At 32.4% G+C, this 23,523-nt stretch overlaps 1 protein-coding gene across 3 annotated transcripts in view; it reads right to left on the bottom strand.

Moving 5' to 3' along the window:
* Positions 1–23,523, bottom strand: part of LOC114324603 (anoctamin-10) — a 139,016-nt gene that overhangs the window by 53,333 nt on the left and 62,160 nt on the right. For all 3 annotated transcript variants that reach the window (XM_028272470.2, XM_050644204.1, XM_028272469.1), the window contains exon 5: positions 8,276–8,451. In XM_028272470.2, the coding sequence (XP_028128271.1) occupies positions 8,276–8,451 (176 nt within the window). The remainder of the gene's footprint in view (positions 1–8,275; positions 8,452–23,523) is intronic.

Here is a 23,523-nt window from a genome sequence, read left to right as displayed (position 1 = left end):
CTTTGCGTAGATTTCTAAGAATTTTCCAGCTCTCAGTGGATTTCCTACCTCCAATGTATGTATTGATTTGTGTACACTGCTTTTTCAATTTTTCGTTCTTGCTCTGCCTAATCATTCTGCGTACGTTTGCCTGTGCTTCCTTATAAGCTACTTGGTCTACTACATCTCTTGTACTCATGTACTATCTGACAAACGAGTCTTGGCGGCTGACCTTGCCCGAAAATACACAGCGATAAATGCACAATACGACAAGGTCACGCGCCACGTCTCGCTTGTTCGATAGTATTTCTTGTGTTTTCTTCGCTTTTCTTCTATTTCTGATTCTACTTCTTCGTCCCACCAATATGGTTTGTTTTTTGTGTTCTTTTTTATCTGTCCTAAGGCTTCTTCTGCGGCCGAGTGTATACATCCTTTCAAGTAGATATTATATTGTTCTTCCATAGATGCGTGTTGTAGATTTTTTAGTTTTTGGTCGAGTCTTCTTTTGTATAAAATTTTCAGTTCTAAACTTCACTAAGTTCACTTTCTTGTTCTAAACTATTTAGGTTGTATCTTATTTGTGTAATTTCCTCTTCATATTTCTTCACTTCTTGTGTCTGTTTTTCATATTTGTACGGAAAGATAAGTTTTATACCAAGGAAATGGTGATCGCTACCACAAGTTAATCCTCTATATGCCCTGACATCTGGAACTATTATGTGAGATTTTTGTTTCATTATCGCGTAGTCGTAGTCTATAATTGATTTTAGTCCCCGTGTGTTTTGTGTCCAGGTGAACTTGTGTACGTCTTTGTGTTGTTACCAACCATTTAGTATTTTCAATTCCATTTGTTCGCATAGGTCTATGGTTCTTATTCCGTTATCGTTTGTCGTATATTCACCATATCTTCCAACTATTTTATGATTTTGTCTATTTACCACTCGTCCATTTAGGTCCCCTAGTATAATGATTTCTCTTGTATTTCCTATCTGCTCTAGAGCGTGATTTAGATCTATGGAAAACTGGTCTTTAATGTGTACTGGATAATCATCGTTTACCGCATATACTCCTATGATTGTTAGTCTGTGCCCATATATACTCATGTTAAGTTTTATTATTCGCTCGTTTACCGCTTCCCACGATGTGATCCGTTTACGAAATTTCTTGTGTACCACAATAGATACACCTTTACATGCTCTTTGTTCCTTAGGGACCCTGCTATAGAAATGATCGTAACTGCCTATATTTTCCGCTCCTTGGCTCTTTTTCTTGGTTTCTGTTAGGACCGCGAGGTCAATTTTTTGGTGTTTTAGTTCACTGAGCACTTCCGTTTGCTTTGTTGAGATTCCCTAAATTCCCTGAATTATCTTCATAAGAAGATAATTTAGTGTAATTTAGTGACAATTTGAAGTGTTGAGAAAAACGAATTTGCCTCAACTCATGGGACTAAACTGCACTCAGGGTAATAAGGTGTCGAACAGAAAAAGGGGTCAAAGTAATCCAGTTTCTGCAGATCTTACTGCTGATATGAGAAGGTTAAAGAGCCCTGGGTACATCAGAATTAAACACAAGGTCCACCGAATCTTAGCGAAGTTTGTATAGTTAATGGAAGGGAAAAATATATAATATATATCTGAAATTTATATAGCCTCTTGACTATTGGGAAAGAAGAGTATAATGCCATCTTATTTCTAGACATTCTTGTTGCGATGCATTCAAAGCTGAAAAATATAGTTCTTACTTTTCATACTTTAGCGCTCATTATCAGGTAGTATACAAAGAATCCGAGATCTTGACTTCTGAAAGCTGAGATCGTATCTCTAAAACTTATTTTCTTGAATTTTCCTACTGGTAATAATGGCGAGATATAATCGCGATGTATTTATATTTTCAGAAATAGTGGAATAGAATGAGTAGAAGCTATCATTGAGGTAAATAAATGTAGAATAAATGAGGAATATTATGTAGAATAGAAACGCCTAATAGATTTTATATGAACTTCTCAGAAGTCTCAGAAATCTCAGAAAGATTATGTACGTAAAGAATACAAGGTAAATTTCAAAAGATTTCATTTGTAAACATGCACGTAACATTTAAGGAAAATAATGCAGAGACGAATGAGGAATTTTACAGTGATTGTAATAAAGCATATGGTAAATAACCTAACTAATAAAAAAGACTCATACAGAAGTAAAAAACTTCAATTTGGATACTGGTATAAAATAGTTTATTAAAAACACTTCTTAAAATGTCATCCAAATGGATTGATACATTTACATCTACATAATAATATATTTTGTATAAGACATAATACATAGGTTTACAGACAAACATCTAGCCTATTTATACAGGGTGAGTCATGAGGAACTGTACATACTCCTACCTCGTATAGAGACTTCTATGGGGAATAACAAATGACCATTAAAAAGTGTCTGCTCCCATTGTTTAATAATATACAGGGCGAGTTTCGCATTTTGACAGAAATTTGTATTCGTCATAATTTTTGAACGGCCAGATCGATGTGTCTCTTATTTTGGCCAATAGTTAGACTATTACCACCTAATCAACTAATTTATTCAAACTAGAAAAAAATCAGGTCCGGCTTTAAAAAAATTAGTTCGTTTGGGTCTTAGAAAAAATTTCACCCTGTATATGTTTTTGAAAACTCTAATACGAATTTTACAAATTAGACAAATAGACAATTAAAATGGCATATTTATTTTTTCCGCACACGATTACTTAATTTTTTATAAAAAAATCAAATTTCACTATGAATTAAAAGTTTGGTAAAGTGAACCATAGATTTAAAAAAAAAATAACTTTTATTACAAAAATTAATTTTTTTTGCACAAATAAGTAATTTATGTTACCATCCAATCAACTGATTTATTCAAACTAGAGAAAAATCAGGTCCGGATTTAAAAGATTAGTTCGTTTTGGTCCTAGAAAAAATTTCACCCTGTATACGCTTTTTGAAAACTCTAATATGAATTTTACAGATAAGACAAATAGGCAATTAAAATGGCATATTTATTTTTTTCCCACACGATTACTTAATTTTTGTTAAAAAATCAAATTTGTCAAAATCGGAATTTTAACTTAAAATGAAAAAAAAAATGAACTCACGGTTTAACTCGCTACAACTCTGTTCCATTTTAATATTCTTTTTTCTGAAATTTTTACAGCACATACCTCTTACCATTGTGAAGACTATGAAAATTGTTGTAGACTTTCAGTCTTCGTCTTGTAAAAGTTGCAAACTTGTAAATCGCAAAAATTAGGTGGAAAAATTTAAAATGTATCAATTTGATCACGTCTATGTTAAACTATAGAGTCCAAAAGAAGTGTTATGGGAAGTTTTAGATCTAGACGTGTTATAGAAAAAAAATGGTAAAACTTTTAATTTTAAGAAAAACGTTGTTTTTGTAAATTAATTTTTGTAAAAAAAGTTAATTTTTTTAAATCTATGCAAAACCTTTGCCAAACTTTTTATGCATAGGTACATAGTCAAATTTGATTTTTTAATAAAAAAATAAGTAATCGTCTGGGAAAAAATAAATATGCCATTTTAATTGCCTATTTGTCTTATTTGTAAAATTCATATTAGAGTTTTCAAAAAACGTATACAAAGTGAAATTTTTTCTAAGACCCAAACAAACTAATTTTTTAAATCCGGGCCTGAGTTTTTTCTAGTTTGAATAAATCAGTTGATTGGGTGATAACATAAATTAAATATTTGTTCAAAAAAAATTCATTTTTGTAATAAACGTTATTTTTTTTAAATCTATGGTTCACTTTACCAAACTTTTAATTATTCATAGTCAAATTTGTTTTTTTTTTTTTTAAATTAAGTAATCGTGTGGGGAAAAAATAAATATGCAATTTTAATTGCCTATTTGTCTAATTTGTAAAAATCATATTAAAATTTTCAAAAAGCGTATACAGGGTGAAATTTTTTCTAAGACCAAAACGAACTTATTTTTTAAATCCGGGCCTGATTTTTTTCTTGTTTGAATAAATCAGTTGATTGGTGGTGACATAAATTAAATATTTGTTCAAAAAAAATTAACTTTGGTAATAAAAGTTAATTTTGTTAAATCTATGGTTCACTTTACCAAACTTTTAATTCATAATCAAATTTGATTTTTTTATAAAAAATTAAGCAATCGTGTGCGGAAAAAAATAAATATTTTATTTTAATTCCCTATTTGTTTAATTTGTAAAATTCATATTAGAGTTTTCAAAAAGCTTATACAGGGTGAAATTTTTTCTAAGACCCAAACGAACTAATTTTTTTAAAGCCGGACCTGATTTTTTTCTAGTTTGAATAAATCAGTTGATAAGGTGGCAATAGTGTAACGATTGACCAAAATAAGAGACACATCGATCTGACCGTTCAAAAATTATGAAGAATACAAATTTCTGTCAAAATGCGAAACTCGCCCTGTATATTATTAAACAATGGGAGCAGACACTTTTTAATGGTCATTTGTTATTTCCCATAGGGGCCTCTATACGAGGTAGGAGTATGTACAGTTCCTCATGAGTCACCCTGTATATTTTATCGACTATGTAGTCGCCATTAGGAAATCCTTCGACCAGCCATGATATGATCTTGTGGGACACTGTTCTGTGATGTGACAGATGGTTTGTGGTTATCCACAGTCACAGAATGGGGATGGTCGTTTACCCCATTTGTGCATCATGTAACCACATCTGCCGTGTTGGATTCTGATTCGGTTCAGCCTAGTCCATGTGTTGCGTGGTAAGTCAAAACCTGGTGGTTTTTGTGTGCTGCAGGGTAAGTTGCGATTTTGTTGTTCCATCCATTCTCGAGTCCATGTGGTCGTTAAATTGAACTCATTTTCCACAGCAACCTTTGCTGTTTTTATTGGCGGTCGTCTGGAGCGTAGAAGGTTACCGTTGGCAGCATCTATATCTTGATGGATTGGCAGGCTCTCGTTATCTATTATCTTTCTGTAATCACTAGTGAGTGCGTGTATGCTCGTAGTTTGGGTGGTGGAATGTGGCTCAGTACTGATAGCCATTGCGTAGGGGTGGATTTGATAACTCCAGCAATCATTCTCATTGTATTGTTCAACTGGGCATCTACTTTGTGTATATGTGGGCTGTTAAGCCAGGGTGAAGAGCAGTATTCCGCAGTTGAGAAGACAAGGCCCAGGGCAGATGATCGCAAGGTGGAAGTCGATGCTCCCCATGTTGTGCCGCACAGCTTAAGTTTTTCTGCTGTTTTTGTCAGATGTTCCTTGAAGGATAGGGTTCTGTCAAGAGTCACCCCAAGGTACTTCGGTGTTTTATTGTAGGTGAGTGTGGTGTTTTCGAACTTAATGTTGAGTATTCTTCCTGCAAACTTGTTATTTAGGAAGTGAAAGTAAATCAAGTTCGACAAGTACTGGACCTCACGTTTGAGGAATTCATGGAAGCCTATGGAGCATGTAGCTGGATTACTTCAGGGTGTATTTTTTATCAATAATCACGATATTCGTCAATCGCAAACCTTGTGATTAATTCTTTATTTGAAAAAATGGGAAAAACACCGACAATTTTTGCAATTATTATATCATGATTTACAAGGAAGATTCAGAAGTGGAAATGTCCATTATGTTCTGATTTTTGACCGATCCCGCCTGGACTAATAAGGAAAGTAGACGGTCGAAATCTTAGTTAAGCAAGAAACCCATTATGAACGGCCAGCACGGCACAGCCCGGCACGGCACAGCACAGGCCGGCCCGTCCAAAAACCCATTTGTAACGGCCAGCGCGGCACGGCACCGGAAAAATGATCATTTGCCATAAATGATAATGTATTTTTATTAATAAAATATATACAGAGAGGGGCTAAATTATCGAATAAATTCATTTTCTCTAAAATGGATGGCTTTGGAAGAAAATACCAAAACAGGTCGATTTTTACTTTTAAATTACAATTTTTTGGCATATACAGTGGAACCTCGATTATCCGTCACCTCTGTTAACCGTCAGGGTCCATTAAGTTATATTGTATACACAAGTAAAAATTGAGTCATCAATTCATTTTGTTTGAGCATTGCGATAAGCCAAACGAAATTCATTGAAATGTACACGTGCAGTTATGCCATCACCGCATTTTTTTATGTAAATAATTTTTGTTCTTATTCAGGGCTCTGGATTAAATTTCAATTTAAATAGGTAATGATAAATGATACCATACTTTTAGAGTTCTATTTTTAGAATCGCAAGCCGAAAATAAAAATGTACATCACACAAATTATTAGTTAATATCTGTGTGTCACCATAGCAGTATGATTTTTATTTTTTTAATGTTCTGTTAACCATCTTCTCGATTATCCGTCATACCCTTGGTCCGGTGCCCTGACGGATAATCGAGGTTCCACTGTATTTCATACTAGAGACGTCATTCATCTGAGCTTAATGATGTAATCGATGATTTTTTTAAATGGGAATAGGGGTTGCGTGGCATCTCATTTGAAATGGTGTTCAATCCTCTATTCAGTAATATAAACAATAATATCATTATTTATACAGGGTGGCCAAAACAATAATTTTTAAATTACATTAATTGACGCAAAAAGAAGAATGTATGTAATTTATTTAACTCAAAATACATTGTACTGCTGTCAGTAAATAGAAAAAAATGTTTATTTCACAAATAAACATTTCGTTTCACTTAAATTAAATCACAAACAGCCTCCCACCTACCTCTTGACAGTTTAAACATTTAATTTAAGCGAAAAGCAATGTTTTTTTGCCAAATAAACATTTTTTTCTATTTTCTGACATCATTAGAAAGTATTTTGAGTTAAATAAATTGCACACATTCTTCTTTTTTCGTCAATTAATTTAATTAAAAAAGTATTTTTTGGCCACAAATGAGATGCCACACGACCCATATTCCCATTTAAAATAATCATGGATTACGTCATCACGCTCAGATGGATAACGTCACTAGTATGAAATATATGCCAAAAAATTGTAATTTAAAAATAAAAATCGACGTGTTTCGGGATTTTTCTCCAAAGCCGTCCATTTGAGAGAAAATGAATTTATTCCATAATTTAGCCCATCTCTATACCTATAGGAGAAAAATGTTATGTATTGTTTTAATTTTATTTTAGAAACGCATCATGTCATCTATGATATATTTTAAAAACTATCGTAAAATAAAAGTTTTTAAAAGACATAAACTACACAATTTTAATGAATATGCATCATGTTAAAAAAACGAATTCATGGTTAAAAGATAATGTACGTACCTGTCCATTGATCAAAATGTTCGGATATTTGTACCTATGCATTGTCCTTTTTCTTGCTATCGTGATAACCTGGGTCCGATGCATCATACAAAAATGGGTATTCTCTGACACTCTCAATTAAAAGTTCGTCCATATTATTTCAAAAGAAACAACGCGCTTTCAATTAAAAAATCAACAATATAATATTTTATAACAATTATGACACACTGACGCCGACTGGCCGTTGAGGCCGTTCGACTCCAACGGATTTTATTCTACTCGGAGAATTTCGGCCGTTCCGTTTGCGTGCTGGCCTGTGCCGGGCCGGGCTGGCTGCTCATAATGGGTTACGTTGCATTTAAAACTATACAAATGAATTTGGACTGTCCTGTGCCGTGCCGGGCTGTGCCGGGCTGTGCCGTGCTGGCTGTTCATAATGGGTTTCTTGCTTTAGGGACCTGTTGTGGGTTAGAAATTGTAGATCGCGAAACTGGTTGTCCAGATGAGGTCTTTTGTTTTCTATTGTTTACCTCTGCATGACACTGACAATGCATGCAAATAATATAATTTAAATACAGTTTTCCGTTCCTAATATTTATACCAACAAATCGAACATTATATTGGTAAAGTCAAAACACGCCAGCAGAACAATTCGCGTACAAAGATAAATGGATTTATTTCCAGCAAAGGTGACACTTCAACAAACTTTTATAATAGATCGGTTTTCGACTCAATAACACATGAAATATGGTGTTTATTTTCAACTTAATTCAAAACATCACACTATTTCAAACCTTTCAGCTCATTAGTCTCATTTTATTGTTCATATAACCATATTATTCAACCAGAGAGGTAGTTGCCACTAGTTGCCTGTTAGTAATAGGAGTTGTTAAGATATGTATTAATTATTACGTAATTGATTACCCTGATGTGTTTTATCCACGATAATAAAGAATTATGTTTAATTTGATTGGTACAAAAATGACATTTACAGTTTACATGTTTTTTGTTTTAGTATCCTACAAACAACTCAAGCTACTTACCTCTAAAACAAGTGTTAACCATACTACATTAAAAATACAGAAGAATGGCACTGTTTCTCTGGAAAACAATAACTGAAGAATGCCAAGCACAACCGGTACGACCAAGGCATTAGTATAAAAGCCCAGAAAATGAAAATATAAGGTTACAGCTTCTCCGAAGTAATTTTTTATTTCATCTGAAACAAATATTTGATCATCAATTATACTTTTAACTTAAATGTTATGAACTTAAATGTTTAAACTTAAAAACAAACATCTAATTACATTTGAATGCCAATTGGACCAAATATTTTAGAGGTAATCACATTTTAGTATCGGGATGATTTTTGACCTTACAGTAAGCTTTAAAGACCTTTTTTTTACGTTTCTGATAGATTCATGAAACTTTTAGGTTTCGTGAAACGGAGCCTCCCTGAATTTGATAATATTTATTGTCTCAAAAACATCTACTATTCCCTTATTATTCCCGTTTTGGAATATGGTAGCAATATCTGGTCTACGCATTATAAATGTTCTGAAGAATAATTATAGCATTTATATTGAGAATACCTGTAAGTGAATTCGAATATGTATAATGTTTTACAATCTTTACATAAATTGCATACTCTTGAAGAAAGGCGAATATTGCTAGATGTAGCATTTATATTAAATTAATACAAGGAAGCATTGATGCTAGTACCTACTCTTTTGGAAAAAGTTTACTTCCGTACTCCCTTTAGAGACACCAGATCTCAAGACTCAAGACTTATTTTATTTAGAATATAGTGTAAATAAACCCATAATACGGAGAATATGTAGAAATGCAAACAAAAATAGTAATTATTGTTTTTATTTTTCACTAAGTACCTAGGTACTATTACGAATAAGGTTGAAAATACCTTTTTATGTATAATGCCATTGTGATGTAATAGTTTAAGTTAAATTTAAAGTGAATTATATCACAGATCGAATATACCGAATAACAAAATAACAAATAACATTATCTTTGAAAGAAAGATTGCCAACATTCAACAACGGATAGGCACTGGAAGTAGAAGATGTATACGACTAAATGTATGGGATTGATGAATGGATTGAAAAAAATTAATATATCCACAACATAATATGTATAGTCAACAAACAATTACACAGTTATAGATGTTCAACAAAGTAAACTAAATAACGATGTCATTATCAAACGATATCGATTATGAAATTAATATTGAATCGATCAAATACAAACTCGCATTGTCAATCAAACCGAAAATTTGCCATTAAAGCTTCAAAAACAATTTTAATGATTTAACGTATTACATTATAATTGCACTGAATACACATGTTTGCTTATGCTACATTAATTTCAAATATTTACGGTAGATTATAAAATAATTTCATCTGTATAGCAATGTGAGCTTGCACGTTGCGGGGTAAATTGAAATCATTCAGATGAGTGATTTGTTTTCAGTATAATTTGTACTTGTCAATACTTCGGATATGCCTACATATTAGTGAGTTTAAGAAACTATCAAATTTTTAAGGTTCTGAAACTCATTTCTTGTGGCATTTCTAATTTATATGGAATTGAGCCCATAGACATTTTAACAATAGACCAGGCTAGGGATATGCCACTCAATGCATCGGGGTGTAACGCCAATATCAAGTACAGTGGTCTAGCTATCTTTGTCTGTCGTGCGAGTGTGAGCGTATCTACCAAGAGGTGGGAGTAATGGAACGACACAGACACAGCGGCAGCGGCCATCATGTGCTAGAGAGAGAAAGCTAAGCGCCGGCGCCGGTAGAGAGAGATAGATAGACCACCGACCAGAACAATTGCACCACTACAATTGTTTTACCCAGTATCGGGCTTCATCTGCATCCTTTGTATTTGCGAGCCATAAGTCATCGATGTTGTACTGTGATGGTCAAAGTCTGCGTACTTTCAGGTGCTCCACATTTACACAGAGCGTCGCTATGACTTTATACTCCATTTAATGAGGTTCTGTTTTACAGGGGCAACGCGAATCCGTATGCTGTTGAGTGTCCGCCGGGTTCTCCAGTCCAGGTTCATTCTATTAGGTGGTTCCGGGTGTAGGGGTGGTTCGGTGGTTCGATGCTGACGTTTCTCATAAACATATCACAAGGAAAAATTCCTGTACTGGCTATATACCATAAATCACAAAAAATAAAAACCTTATCTTGGGAAAGGTATATTTAAAATCCCTAAAAAGGGCTATATCACAACAACACGTTTTCGGAATCAATATTCCATCATCAGTGTTATCACAGGTTTACATGCTTTAAGCCACCAAAAGCCTTTTTTACCCGTATATTTTGGTGGCTAAAGCATGTTAACCTGTGATAACACTGATGATGGAATATTGATTCCGAAAACATTTTGTTGTGATATAGTCCTTTTTAGGGATTTTAAATATACCTATTACAAGATTAGGTTTTTATTTTTTCTCATAAACCTTTTTCTTGATTCAAACTGGCTGGTTCCTGGTGGGTCGTCAAACACGTATAATTGGTGCCTTCCATCGAAAGTTCGCTGAACTTCTCCAGATATTGCGAGGTGCATCTACGGTCCTCTGGTGATGCGAATCTAGCTGCCCGGCACAGGAGGATAGAGGGATAGATTTCATATAGCCGGTTGTTATTTTACATATTTCATTTAATACTGTGGTGACTTGTCGGGCGTTTTTAGATTTACCCCAGACTGGGCAAGCATATTCCCCTGCTGAGAAACATAATGCCTCAGCTATTGACTTTATGAAAATGGTGGAAACAACAATGGTTATTGAACAATGAAAATGGTGGAAACAACGGAGAACATGAGTATCCAACGGCCGAATTAAAAATGCCCCCACCAGGCACACCGAGAGAACAATTTCTTTTCTCCTAAAACACCGATTTCTTTGAGCAATATTTCTTAAAAGTTAACATATCCTATTAACTTAAACATACCGGTTCACATATAAAGAAACGAGTTTTTTAAACACAACTCAATAATTTCTTACAGATAATTTCTTCAATACTAAGAAATGCATTAATGGCTACATTTAATTTTCTTATCCTAAAGTTTTTATTTCTTAAATTGAAAACTACAAATATTTTGCAGTATAAGAAATATAATGTTAAGTTAATGCATATTTATATTTGTGAACAAGAAATTTTCTTGCAATTAAATAAATATTTTAAACCACAAGAAATAATTCTTCAGAAATACCCTCTGTAGTAACTGTGGTTATAAAATAAAAACTTTGTCATTAATGCCGAAATGTTCCTTGCAAAGAGATTTTCTTCCACAAAAGAATTGCGCAGATTAACTATTTATGATTTAGTCGTCAGTGTTTGTCAAGATGGCGTGATATGTTCATGTTCATATAGATGGATGTTGGATTTATTGGTGTACTTTAAAAATTAACGGATATTTTGAAGGTACGTACATATATAGGTATTAAATAAAAGTAAATTGAGTAATTTAAGATGTAATAATAATATTGTTGCGTATCCGAATGGTTAAAAAAGAAATAAAATAGTATCTTTATATGCTTTTTAGGTATAATGATGGACGACTCTGAAATAAAGGAGCTTATTATTCTAACTGGGAAATATGCCACAATTTAAAGCTGGGACATAATGATATAATATATAGCTTCAGAACAATATTAAGAAAAGAATTATTAACCAACTGCGGGACCTTCCAGAACTTCATACATGTAAGTACTTTTTTAAAAATGTGTATACTTATGTATCAACTATAATAGGTTTCTTGAATGTATCGTCTTCTATAAAAATATACAATATAACACTATATCAAACATGGCGGGTGCAACGCTGAGGATTTTTTCTGTTAATTTATTTGAGATAAAGAAATCAGTTAGTCTAAAAGAAATATATGTTTATGGTTAAGAAATGTTATTGCCGAAAACCGTGAATTAGTTAATATGTATTAAATGACTTAGATGTAAACGAATAATACTTTCCCGTAATAAAATTTCTTAATGATTAGGTATGCTGTCTCGTTTAGATTATAAAAATTAAGAAAATTACATATTATTATGTCTGCTTCAATGTTTTACATTGGTTGAATTTTCCCCTTTTGTTTTAGCTAACAGTGTTTATTGTGTGACTTAATATTATACAGATAAATAATTAATATTTCATTAAAAAAAAGAAAAAAATAAACAAATATATGTAGGTTAAAAATAATGCCATATGTTTGAACTAAATATGATTGATTAATATTAGTATTAATAGTTCTTACGTGGGGCCGTGTATTTGTTTTTTTTTTGTATTTCCTAAATTTGTCAAAATAAATATCTATATCTTTATAAAAAAAATTTTATTAAAGTAAGTTTACTCTTTCTACATAACGATTTTGTTTTAGTGAATTGCTGATATACAAAATGCTATTAACAAAAGAAGGAAAATTTGAGGAAGTTGGATTTGCCTCTCCATCCTTTTATTGTTGTGTAGAAGCCAGTGGTTTAAGGTTGGAGAAAATATTTGTATGTAATAATAACGTTTTATATCTTGTTTTATTAATAAATAATGATTTTACCTTAACACAATGATTTATTTCGCCGTATGTAATATCACTTTATTTTCAAGAAATATAACTTAACTCTAAATATACGTTTATCTCTGCGAAATATATTTCTTAACATTAAATAAATAAATTATTAATAGTAAAATAATAATATTCCTTACTAAGAAATATTATTGCTCAGAAAGAATAGTTTTCTAATGTGTAGAAAATATATTTTTATGACTAATAAAATTAATTAACATCAAGTGTAATTTCTTTCTGATAAATGGGTTTGAAGTTTGCCAGAAAGTGATAGTTCAATCATGTTTAAGATATATTTCTTTGGCTATAGTAGAATTTATTTGAAATATTTTAGAAAATTATATCTTACATACAAAGATATATTTCTTAGGCAATATGCCAAGTCGATATTTTTTAAATATTAATAAAGTTTCTTTATGTCAAGAATTTTTTTCTCTCGGTGCATGGAAGAAATTACACATGCCATAAAAACGCTTAAAAACGACAAATCCCCTGGTCTGGACAATATTGATGCCGAGCTAATTAAAACAGGCGGTCGTGAACTCATAAGTAGAATCCATCAATTAATAGAAAAGGCCTGGCAACAAGAAATAATGCCGAACGAATGGTGTGGTAGTATTATCGTACCCATACACAAGAAAGGAAAAAAGGAATCATGCATGAATTACAGAGGAATCTCACTAATCAACACTACGTATAAAATATTGGCTTCGATATTATTAAAAAGATTAGTACCATACGCTGAAGAAATAGTTGGTAACTACCAGTGTGGTTTCAGGCCTGGCAGATCAACTATTGATCAAATATTTACAATAAGACAAATGCTTGAAAAGTATTGGGAATATAATCAGGACGTTCATCAGATCTTTATAGACTTCAAACAGGCTTATGATTCAATTAATCGTGCAACATTATGGAATGCAATGATCGAGCTCGGCGTACCCAAGAAACTAGCGGCGGTAACACAAATGTGTGTAAGTAACTCCTTTACACAAGTTAGAATAGGGGAAAAAATATCAAATGCTTTCTGTGTAAATTTTGGACTGAGACAGGGAGATCCGTTGTCCCCATTGTTGTTTAACCTGGCCTTAGAATATGTTATGCGAAAAATTTATCCCAAAATCAAACCAAACATAACTGCTCGGGGAGCAAAAATCACACTCGCCTTTGCCGATGACGTAGACGCAGTAGGACAATCAACATTAGACATTAAGGATATTTTCTCGAGCTTTGAAGAAGCTGCATTAAACATCGGTCTAAAAATAAATGAAGACAAAACAAAATACATGATCGTCTCAAAACAAGAACGACGGCGAATAAGGCAAAATATTATAAACGATCATAACTTCGAAGTGGTTAAAGAATTTAAATATCTAGGAGCAACAATCACAAATGACAACAAATTAGAGCGAGAAGTTGAAACGCGAATAATGGCAGGAAACAGATCTTTCTCTGCAATGAAACATCTAATGAAGTCAAAACTTATAAACAATAAAGCAAAGAAGATCTAGAGAAAATGGGAGTGCGACAATGGGAATTAGTGGCACAGGACCGACAAACATGGAAGGCAATAGTAAACGCGGCAAAGACTCACGAAGAGTTGTAGCGCCATTGATAATGATGATATTGACTTTATGACTCGTGGATTTACACCCCACTTGCTCCCTATAAGTTTCCGGAGGTTGTTTCTCATAGTAACCTTTTGTCTTGTACTCTGACAGAGGAATGCCTATCAGTATGTTCTAAGTGTTGTCCCTCCCAAGACACATTCAGTTTTACGTACGCCAAGTGATTGTTGGGATGGAATGCACATACTTGAGTTTTAGTAGAGTTTGGTTTTAATGAGTTTTGTTATTCATTGCTTCCATTGCCGACTATACTGGTGTGAAAGATTTCCCTTTCGGGAATATACGGCGGTACCAAGGTTATCCGCGCAAACAAAAATCTCAGTTTGGCGGTGAATTGGCTGGTTGTTGGTGTAGATGTTAAACAGGAACGGCGCCAGAACGCTTCCTTGAGGTAGGCCATTTTTTTTAGTTATCCATCTGCTCTTATTTCTTATTATGATCTCGTACGCCACAGCAGGTGTGTGGTTGAAAATATATTTGATTGATATTATTTTATAAAACTTTTTTCAACAGGTTTTGTGTCATCTATGGTTGTTGCTCTAAGGTCTTGATTTCTTTGTCTTGCTTACATACATTATTTTGTGTATTGCGTAGCTTAGCGAAAATATAGGTACATTGTGTACAGGACCTAGTTTCTATTTATTTTTCACGTTCAATATATTATTCATATTTTTATTTAATCTTGACGCAAAACAACAGCGTTGTTATTAAAGAGTCGTTAAAATTTACGGTAAAGCCCATAAAGGGAAGAAAAAGCCTGCGGCTAAAGTAATTTTCTTAAAAAACCGCATGTATTCACCCTTTTCATTATCTTTTATAGTGCAGTTCAGTTTTCGCTCCTTGGGCGTTAACAAGCGACAATTTATTTAATTATCGTCAAAGGGCGACATAATGACTTGTTAACATGCACCAGTGCCCATTTGCGTTTCGCGCGACCTTCATTATTGTGGCAATTAAGAACATGGATTATGTTCCGTTCATCCGGACCAACAGACAGAACCGAATCAGACATGGAAGCAAGGGGCGCCGTCCAATTCACCTAAAACCTTGAACTTGTCAAACGTCACGCGCATGTCCTATACGCTCCAACTCGTATACAGTCACTTCATCGAGAGCCCCAACTCATATACTTGACATTTCACATACTCTGGTGAAATTATTCGTCTTAGCTTCGTTCATTTCAAGCTTAATTCCTTAATCGGACTAGACCACTATTATTGACAGATGACAGCCTAGCTTGGAAAACAAATAATAAATAAATTTTTATTTTTAGTGTTTATTTATACATAATAATATTCATTCTACTTGTTTTCTTTCTTGTTTTATTTCTTGTTTTTATTCCTTGTTTTTATTTCTCTATGATTTTTGTAATAATCCAATATAATCCTAGGAAATAAAGGATAAATATGAAAGCAGCCTCTTTTAATAATTAGACTAGTTGATGATTGAAGTAAACAAAAGAAGCACAGCACCTAACCCGTTTTGCGGTGCGTCTACTGAAACTACTGTCTCTAATTCAATATCATCGTTGATTGAAATATTGATATGGGATATGGGTCAATCAAGGATATCATAAAATTGTAATACAGGTTTATTAATTAGAACTTGTCTTAATTTTTCAAAAGAAATTTCATGTTCATTTTCCCAAATGAATTCATTTTTTTAAGTAATTGACGTAGTGGATATCGGATATGTTATGTCTGAGAAATTACCAATAAATTTACTTACATAAGTCAGCACAGTGACGGTTTAAGGCATCATGGGGCCCTAGGTGGCCATAAGAAGTAGGCCCCTTTATATCGACCATTTACTTAAAACAAATTTACAGATATTTATGTTGTTTTGGGAAGTAGTTACTCCAAAAATAAATTACGACAATGTAAAAAAGATCATTTGTCTTTTTTTTACATTTCGCAACAACTGCTCATTAATATTCAATATATGCCAAAGAAAAAAAGGGATATTGTGTCGATATGTGATTTTGCCCTGGGTATGAGTGCCACCCCTTTGGTGGTAAAAAAACATACATTCAAAATAATGGATAACTGATTAATTCTAAGTAACTTTTGTTCTATCGAGTTTTTTCACTAAATTAATACTTTTTGAGTTATTTGCGAGTGAATATGTTCATTTTTCAACAACAAAAAAACACCTTTTTAGACAGTTTTTCGCAAATAACTCCAAAATTAAGTATTTTATCGAAAAAGTATTCTTAGAAAAAATATAGCCTATACAAAATTTAAAAAAAGGTGTATGTATGAAGTATGTAGACCCAGTATAAGCAGAACTGGAGCTAATGAAAAGTAGATTCTTATTCGACAAATTCCAAATCAAATATTTCAACGTAAATTACCAAAAAATGAAGCACTTTTCGGTGAAAAATCATCATATTTTTTTATAGTGTTAAAAAAAGTTTTATTTTTGTTTTTTTTTTTAATAAAGTTTCAAGTATCAAAATTAAGTAAGTAAAGCTTAAAATAATGTTGATTCCTTCTTTTGGCACAAAAATCTTGAAAATTTATGAAAATCTTGAAAAAACTTATAAGTATATTATGTATATGATCTATAAGTTTCACCGGTTCACAGTGCTTATATTTTAAACCATTGGGATTTAAAGTAAAACAAATTTTTTGAAATTTTGAAAAATAAAATTTATTTTTTTTTCAAAATAACTTAAAAATTATTAGTGGTACCAAAAATCTTAAAGAGTAAAAAATATAGGTTTTGATTTTCTGAATATTTCAGATTATTGGTTAAGATGACTGTTCAAAATTTGCATACCCTGGGTACAGAATTTTTCATTTATTAAAAATTAATAAATGAAAATAGTTTCTATCCTTGTGGGATCGGTACTCACCGGAGGGACCGCACACGTTCGGATACAATTAGCGTCTGTTTGCAAGAACAATGACGACTTTTCTAAGTAACAAGACATTTACTCAACACACACACACTACCCACTACACTAGGTAGCTGATTGAAAAAATCCACTGTACCATGCCAATGGCCATTAGTTGTCGAGGCATTAAGCTAAATAAAAAAAATTGCATACACTCGTGATTAGTGACTTGTTCAAGCCCTTTCTACTACAGCCCTTTTATAAATAAGCACTTTATACCGATGAAACTTACAGAGCATATAAACAATACACAAGTAAAGTAGCTTGTGAAGCGGTAAGGATTAATTTCATTTGGGATGCTAATTAGGGGGATATTTTCACCAGTTTTTTAACCCACAAAATGGGATCAACTTTATTCTGAGCGTATCTTGCTTACTTTTTATGATAGAAATTTTTTTAAAAAACAAGAATCATGCTTTTTTAAAACATTTAAACAAGTTATGATGAGTTTTCCATGAAAAGTGCTTCGTTTTTTGATTATTTCACGTTGAAATATTTGATTTGGAATTTGACGAATAAGAACCTACTTTTCATTAGCTACAACTCTGCTTCTACTGGGTCTACAGACTGCACACATACACATTTGCTAAGAATATTTTTTCGATAAAATACTTACTTTTTGAGTTATTTGCGAAATACCGTCTAAAAACGTGTTATTTTTTGTTGAAAAATGAAGATATTCACTTGCAAATAACTCGAAATGTATTGACTTGATGAAAAAACCAGGGTAGGCAAAAACCAAAGGATTTTTCAAAAAAAACCAAAATTATCAGGATTTTTTGTTTAAACCAGGTTTATTTGGTTTAAACCAGGTTTATTTGATACAAAGTATCATAAGTCTAAATACTTTAAAAATTAATAAATTATTTTATAAAATAATAGTAATAAACAATAAAAAAAATGATTAAGACAACTTTTATTTTTATTTACAAACACAAAAAATTAAAATAACAAAAAAAACACCTTCAAACGTATCAAAACATATTCAAAATAGCTAAGTTCGAAAGTAAAAAATAGAATTTATTTATTTTAATTTTCTTCATTTGCGGCAGCTGTATAAAAAAACTTTAAATAAAAACACCAGTTTGGAGGTTCAGTAAAAAAACCAGGTTTTTTTCTTAAAAAAAACCAGTTGATTTAAACCATGGTTAAACCAAGGTTTTAAGCATGTTGGTTTAAACCTACCAACCCTGGAAAAACTGTATTGAACAAAAGTTGCTTAGAATTAGTCAGTTTATCCACTTCTGGACGTATTTTGACAATATATTTTTTCACCCCCAAGAAGGGGTGGACTCAACCGTAGAGCAAAAACACACATTGGCAAAATATCACTTTTTTATTTGACATGTTAGCTATGCTTGTACCAAATTTCATGTCAATCCAAGCTCATGTTTCAAATCCAAAGGTTCTTTCAAATCCGGAGGTTTTGCAATATTTTACCGTGAGTGAATGGACTATAAGGCCCATCGGTGGGTAGAAATTGAAAAAAAAAACGTAACATTTTAAATTTTTTTTAAATAATTAAATATAAATTAATGCATTTGTGTGGGATGCGGGCCCCATCAAGTGCCCGGGCCCTAGGCGGCGGCCTAGTCCGCCTAATGGTTAATCCGGCACTGAGTCAGCATACCTAACAGTCTCTGAACATCTTTTTTATTTTCTGGTCTACGAAGTTGAGTATTTTGGATTTATCTGGACTTATACCGTTGCCTGAAATTATATGACCCATATAACAAATTTGAGTTTTACCTAACTTACATTTTGACAAATTAAATTTAACATTGTTTCTCTTAGCAATTTTGAAAACTTCTTTGAGCTTGGCATCATGTTCTTTATGTCTTTTCCCCAAACAATTATATATCATCAATGTAGGCACCTGTGTCGGCACCATCCATTTTGAAAATTTCCTTGAATTTACTATGAAACACTTCTGGAGCCGATATTAAGCCATAGGGCATTCTAAGAAATTTATATCTCCCGAAAGGAGTACCAAATGTGCAAAGATTATCTACTACTTTCTGCTGTTAATGGAATTTGATAAAACCCTTGTGTTGCCTGTCTAATGTAAGTACTGAAACAGTTGCATTGCGTAATTTACTCGTTATTTGATCTAAAGTTGGAATTTGGCAATGTTCTCTTTTAACAACCTTATTGAGTTCAAAAGGATCTAAACAAATTCTCAAGTACTTTCTTACAAGTACCAAAGGATTCACCCATTCTGAAGGACCTACAACTTTTTCAATAATTTTTTGCTTTTCAAGATTGTTTAGACTTTCTTCTAAATTTTTAAGTAAAGGTAAAGCTACTTTTATTGTTGGGTGTATAACTGGTTTTGCATTATTATCAATTTTTATAGCATACCTTTTATTAATGCATCCTATGCCTGAAAAAAAATCATAACCTACACTCCCTACACTATTTACTTTAGATATTAAATTTAATTGAATACTAGAATTTAAGCCTAAAATTGCTTCAGTTTTAGAATTTACAATATAAAAGTCTAAATCATGTTCAACTTTATTTCTTTCACAGTGTAATGTGCGTTTACCTATACCTACCACATTAAGATTATTTCCAGTGTAAGATTGTAGTTTTGTATTTGTTTTCATGATTACCCTGTTAGAAAATCCTTTCTAAAGTTTCAAAAATACCTACTCATTGGTAATACATTTGCCATTGCACCTGAATCTATTTTGAAAGTAATTTTATGTTTATTTATATTTAAATCTGCAAACCATGCTATATTTGTGAAATTATTTTCCCCTGCATTAACTTCTAGTACATTGCCTATGAACAAATCATTACAACTACTTGTTATATTTGTGAAATTATTTTCCCCTGCAATAACTTCTAGTACATTGTCTACGAACAAATCATTACAACTACTTGTTACCTTTGGACTTTTAGTTACAGTATTTATTTCATTAACCTTTTTGTTTTGAAATTTTTTCTTTTTACATACTGTTGCAAAATGATTTGGTAATTTACAAAAATTACATACCTTACCAAAGGCTGGACAATTATTTATTCGATGCGACCTTTAACCACATTTATTACAATTTTGTATATTCTGACTCCTCCTGATCTCCTCTGACCTCTTGATGTTTCTCCTTCCCACCACCTTGATAACGATTACCTGATTTGTTGTCTGCTTCCACTTCTATTACATTACTCGAGGCTCCTACTTTCATCATTTCACTTCTGGCTCTGGATGACTCTTTACCTGGCAAAAGTTCGATTGCTTTCTCAAATGTAAGACCATCTTCTTGTAATAGTCTTTCTCGTATTTCATTGTTCTTAATGCCACATATAATCATTGTTACAATAAGACTATCTTGAAGCTTTTCCAATTTGCAATTACCTGCCCTTTTCTTCAACTCGGTTATGAAATTATTGGTTGGTTGTCCTGGGTCTTGTTTGTAAGTAAAGAATTTATACCTTTCATATGCAATATTTTCTTTTCCTTGGAAGTGTACTTCAAACTTTTCCAATCAACATTTTAACTTATTTTTTTCGTCCTCTGCCATATGTTATTGGTATATAACAATGATACAAACCAAAGACGTATGACGTACATATATTAATATTATGTGACATGACAGAAGCTCGAAACAAATGACAATAGATGAAAAGCCCTATAATACACGGATTATACAACATATGATAGGAGCTCGAAACAAATGACAGTCAATGAAAAGCCCTATTGTAACAGTCTGAAGCCATTGTTGTTTCTTTTATTTTCTCCATGTATACCTATTGCTTTGCCTGTTTCCTCATTCTTTATGATTAGTCTAGCATTTAAATACCCTATTACTATGAATAATTGTTTACAATCACCATTACATACCATTAATTTTAAGAAAATGTTTTTCTGATGAATTTTCATTAAGATTTATTTATATAAAGGATTCACCCCCACGTTATAAATATTACAATGGTATACATACCTATATTTTCAGGGTATAAAATTGCAATTGTATTTACATAAATCGCACTGTCTTTAGAATATGTATATTATAGTACCTATAATCTATTATAATTAAAAATATTTATTGTGATTATTTACAAATTTAGATACAATTTGATCTAGATTTATTAGATTGTAAAAATGAATTGAATTGTTGTAACTTAATTGATTACTGTCCATTTCAGAAGTTTCCAAACTAATGGCAATCTCCACTGCTCCCTCCAAGTCTAGATTCCTGGTGCCCAATAGTCTTGCTTGTATTCTTTTGGAACATAATCCAAAAACAAATTGGTTCCTTATGGCAGACTTTAGATGTGCTTGAAAATTGCAATTTATATAGAAATTATTGCACTGATTCTCCTTCTACTTGCTGTCTGCATTTAAATCTGTAAGTTTCAGCAATTTCCAAAGGAACAGGATTGTAAAAATTGTTTATTTTTAACAACTTAGTCCTATATTTTATCTATCATCTGCTGGTTACACACATATTTTAGAAATATATACTCTACTTTTCCAAAAACTACTTTATATTTTATTTTTATGATCTATTTTTATTATATATCATTTTAATAGGTTAGGTAGGTACTTAAATCAAATCTTCTCTTTTTCTTCTCATTTGTAATACAAACTTATCCAACAAACATAAAAGTATAAAATACTGTTTATACTCTATGTATTATATTTGTGGGATAATACATGTTCTATACTTTTTAATCGATATAATACATATAATAACGACATCATTAATTCAATTTCTAATTATATTATGTATAAATATTATTCTCAATATGTATGTGAGTTGGTGTGTATATGAATAGGGTTGTATCCAGTTGTATCCAACTTGGCGATTATGCGTTTTCGTGACTATTTCTGTGTTACCGACATTTCACAGTTTAGGCGAATTGGGGGCGACCCGGAAGCAAGGTACAAAAATATTCAGATAACCGTAGATAAACGTAGTGTTCCCACCAGTATAATTTACAGAACTGGCTGTTCGAAAGTAGTTTTGAGTGTCATATGAGAAATATTTTGGGAAAAATATACATGAGAGTAAAACTAAAGACTGTAAAGGACCCTACCTCCAAAAAAATTAAGGATACAAGGCGGTTCAAGTTCCCACCAGCATAATTTACAGAACTGGCTGTTCGAAAGTAGTTTTGAGTGTCATATGAGAAATATTTTGGGAAAAATATACATGAGAGTAAAACTAAAGACTGTAAAGGACCCTACCTCCAAAAAAATTAAGGATACAAGGCGGTTCAAGTTCCCACCAGCATAATTTACAGAACTGGCTGTTCGAACGTAGTTTTGAGTGTCATATGAGAAATATTTTGGGAAAATAATAAATGAGAGTAAAACTAAAGACTGTAAAGGACCCTACCTCCAAAAAAATTAAGGATACAAGGCGGTTCAAGTTCCCACCAGCATAATTTACAGAAGTGGCTGTTCGAAAGTAGTTTTGAGTGTCATATGAGAAATATTTTGGGAAAAATATAAATGAGAGTAAAACTAAAGACTGTAAAGGACCCTACCTCCAAAAAAATTAAGGATACAAGGCGGTTCAAGTTCCCACCAGCATAATTTACAGAAGTGGCTGTTCGAAAGTAGTTTTGAGTGTCATATGAGAAATATTTTGGGAAAAATATAAATGAGAGTAAAACTAAAGACTGTAAAGGACCCTACCTCCAAAAAAATTAAGGATACAAGGCGGTTCAAGTTCCCACCAGCATAATTTACAGAACTGGCTGTTCGAAAGTAGTTTTGAGTGTCATATGAGAAATATTTTGGGAAAAATATACATGAGAGTAAAACTAAAGACTGTAAAGGACCCTACCTCCAAAAAAATTAAGGATACAAGGCGGTTCAAGTTCCCACCAGCATAATTTACAGAACTGGCTGTTCGAAAGTAGTTTTGAGTGTCATATGAGAAATATTTTGGGAAAAATATACATGAGAGTAAAACTAAAGACTGTAAAGGACCCTACCTCCAAAAAAATTAAGGATACAAGGCGGTTCAAGTTCCCACCAGCATAATTTACAGAACTGGCTGTTCGAAAGTAGTTTTGAGTGTCATATGAGAAATATTTTGGGAAAAATATACATGAGAGTAAAACTAAAGACTGTAAAGGACCCTACCTCCAAAAAAATTAAGGATACAAGGCGGTTCAAGTTCCCACCAGCATAATTTACAGAACTGGCTGT

The sequence above is a fragment of the Diabrotica virgifera genome, chromosome 1 (genome assembly GCF_917563875.1).
Source record: "Diabrotica virgifera virgifera chromosome 1, PGI_DIABVI_V3a".
NCBI lineage: Eukaryota > Metazoa > Arthropoda > Insecta > Coleoptera > Chrysomelidae > Diabrotica > Diabrotica virgifera.
Note: the sequence above shows the minus strand (reverse complement) of the source record. Positions and strands in the feature narration are given on the sequence as shown.